The sequence below is a fragment of the Helianthus annuus genome, chromosome 4, assembly GCF_002127325.2.
Source record: "Helianthus annuus cultivar XRQ/B chromosome 4, HanXRQr2.0-SUNRISE, whole genome shotgun sequence".
Taxonomy (NCBI): Eukaryota; Viridiplantae; Streptophyta; class Magnoliopsida; order Asterales; family Asteraceae; genus Helianthus; species Helianthus annuus.
The window spans coordinates 31,868,395-31,870,660 of record NC_035436.2 but is presented as its reverse complement, the minus strand read 5'-3'; the positions used below and the strand labels follow the sequence as shown (position 1 = coordinate 31,870,660).

The 2,266-nt window shown below is 42.9% G+C and overlaps 1 protein-coding gene across 1 annotated transcript; it reads left to right on the top strand.

Moving 5' to 3' along the window:
* The first annotated feature begins 434 nt into the window (after positions 1–434).
* On the top strand, positions 435–992 carry LOC110932014. Its single transcript, XM_022175378.1, has 2 exons — positions 435–604; positions 680–992. The coding sequence occupies exons 1-2, from the start codon at positions 435–437 to the stop codon at positions 990–992; spliced, it is 483 nt and encodes a 160-aa protein (XP_022031070.1).
* The last annotated feature ends 1,274 nt before the right edge of the window (positions 993–2,266 follow it).

Here is a 2,266-nt window from a genome sequence, read left to right as displayed (position 1 = left end):
AACGATTGGGGATTTTCGGCCAATCTCTCTTATTGGCTCTCTGTACAAAATTATCGCGAAAGTCCTAGCCAACCGGTTGAAGCCTATGCTGGGGGATCTCATCTCACCTACTCAGTCGGCTTTTGTAGGTGGTCGTAACATTTTGGATGGCCCTTTAGTGATTAGTGAAGTAGTTTCTTGGGCGAAAAAATGTAAGAAAAAGGTAATGCTTCTCAAAGTCGATTTCGAGAAGGCACACGACACTCTTAATTTGAAATTTTTGTTGCGGGTTCTAGACGGCATGGGTTTCATGACAAATGGGTGAAATGGATCTCCGGTTGTCTTAGTTCGGGCAAAGGGTCGGTCCTCATTAACGGATCCCGACCTGTGAGTTTGTGTATAGAAGAGGCTTAAGGCAAGGTGACCCGCTGTCTCCTTCCCTTTTCATCCTCGCCATGGAAGTTATTGTTATGTTCATCAAAAATGCGTCTGAGCTGGGTTTGTTCAAGGGAGTAGATTTGCCTAACCAGAGCCCGACAGTGACGCATTTATGTTATGCTGATAACATAATATTCATGGGTGAATGGTCGGACAAGAATGCGGTTAGCTTGTCTAGGTTCTTAAGGTGATTTCACTTACTCACTGGGCTGAAAATAAACCTACATAAGAGCCAGCTGTTCGGAATCGGGGTGGACGACAGGGAGATATCTCGGTTAGCAGGCATCATCAACTGCGGGGTCGGGTCGTTCCCGTTTGTGTATCTTGGTTTGCCTAATAGGGCTAACCTGAAGAGGGTTAAGTTCTGGGAACCAGTGGTTAGAAAATTTCAGAAAAAGCTTTCGTCTTGGAAGGCAAAGACTCTCTCGTTTGCGGGCCGTGTTACTCTCGCAAAGGCCGTGCTTGGAAGCTTACCGTCGTATTTTCTCGGGGTATTTAGAGCACCAAAATCTGTTCTAAACACTCTTAAAGGGTTAAGGAGGTCGTTTATTTGGGGTAACTGGAATGACCAATAAAATTAAATGGGTTAGGTGGAATAAGTTAACTAAACCAAAAGAGCTTGGGAGGCGTCGGATTAGGAGGGCTGCAAGAATTCAGTTTGGCTATGGTAACTAAGTGGTGGTGGAGGTTCAAGAACAACCCGGACCAATTGTGGACGAAGGTTATTGCAGCTATTCACGGGCATCTCAGAGGTAATAATTTAATTCCGCTGAATAAGTCTATTCATGGATGGTGGAAAGATATTAGGTCCATGGAAGGGTGTCTCGCAAAGGTGGGCATTGATGTCAAAGATAGGTTAAAGGTTGTTGTGGGTAATGGCACCTCTGTTTGCTTCTGGAAAGACGTGTGGGTCGGCTCAACATCGCTGAAAAACATGTTCCCACTACTGTTTCGTTTGGCGACTGATAAAGAGGCTGCGGTCTCTTCTTATATGGGCTTGGTGGGTTCCGTTGTGACATGGAGTTGGGGATGGGTCAAGGACCCATCTACGACTGCAGAATGGGCTCAGCTGGGCACCCTTATGGGCTTGATTCAACAGGTGCAGATGAATAACGGATTGGACCAGTGGGTTTGGCAAAGTGACACGGGTGAAGACTTTTCAACGAGTGGGTTGCGTAGTGCTAGAATGTCGGTTCAAAACGATGCAGGCCCGTTTAACTGGAATGCTTGGGCCCCACTTGTCACACCCCGACCACGTAAAACAACAAATCGTGGCGGAAACGTCGGGGAGTGTTGTAACAGAATCATTGTTTCATAACCATGGATACAAAAAGAGTTTCGTTTTATTGATAAATTTAAACATTAATATTGTCTTAACACATAACAAACAAGTTACATATTGACTATCACAGTTATTATGTCACTAAGGCCTCGTCCAGATCCTATGTGACGCATGCATCCTAGAAATCAATCAAGCAACAACACCTGAAACATATGTAAAAACAAAGTCAGCAAAGAAATGCTGGCAAGTACATAGGTTTTATAAGAGTATTGGAATCGTGGCTCGTTTGTATGTTGCAATACTTTATTAGACTACAAGAGTGAAAATACAAACCTCGTTTTGAAAAGTGTATTGCAACATAATTAACCAACTCAAATCAAGATGATTATAATTTGTAAAATCTCGTAGCCATGATTCTTAACCCAAAAACATTTGTTTTAGAAAGCCAATTCGTAAAACATCTTGTAAAAACTCGTTAAAAACTCGTATGGTTTATATCTTTTAGAAAACATCGTTGTGTGACATCGTTTCAAAATCATTTACCCTAGTGAACTAAATAACGCCATG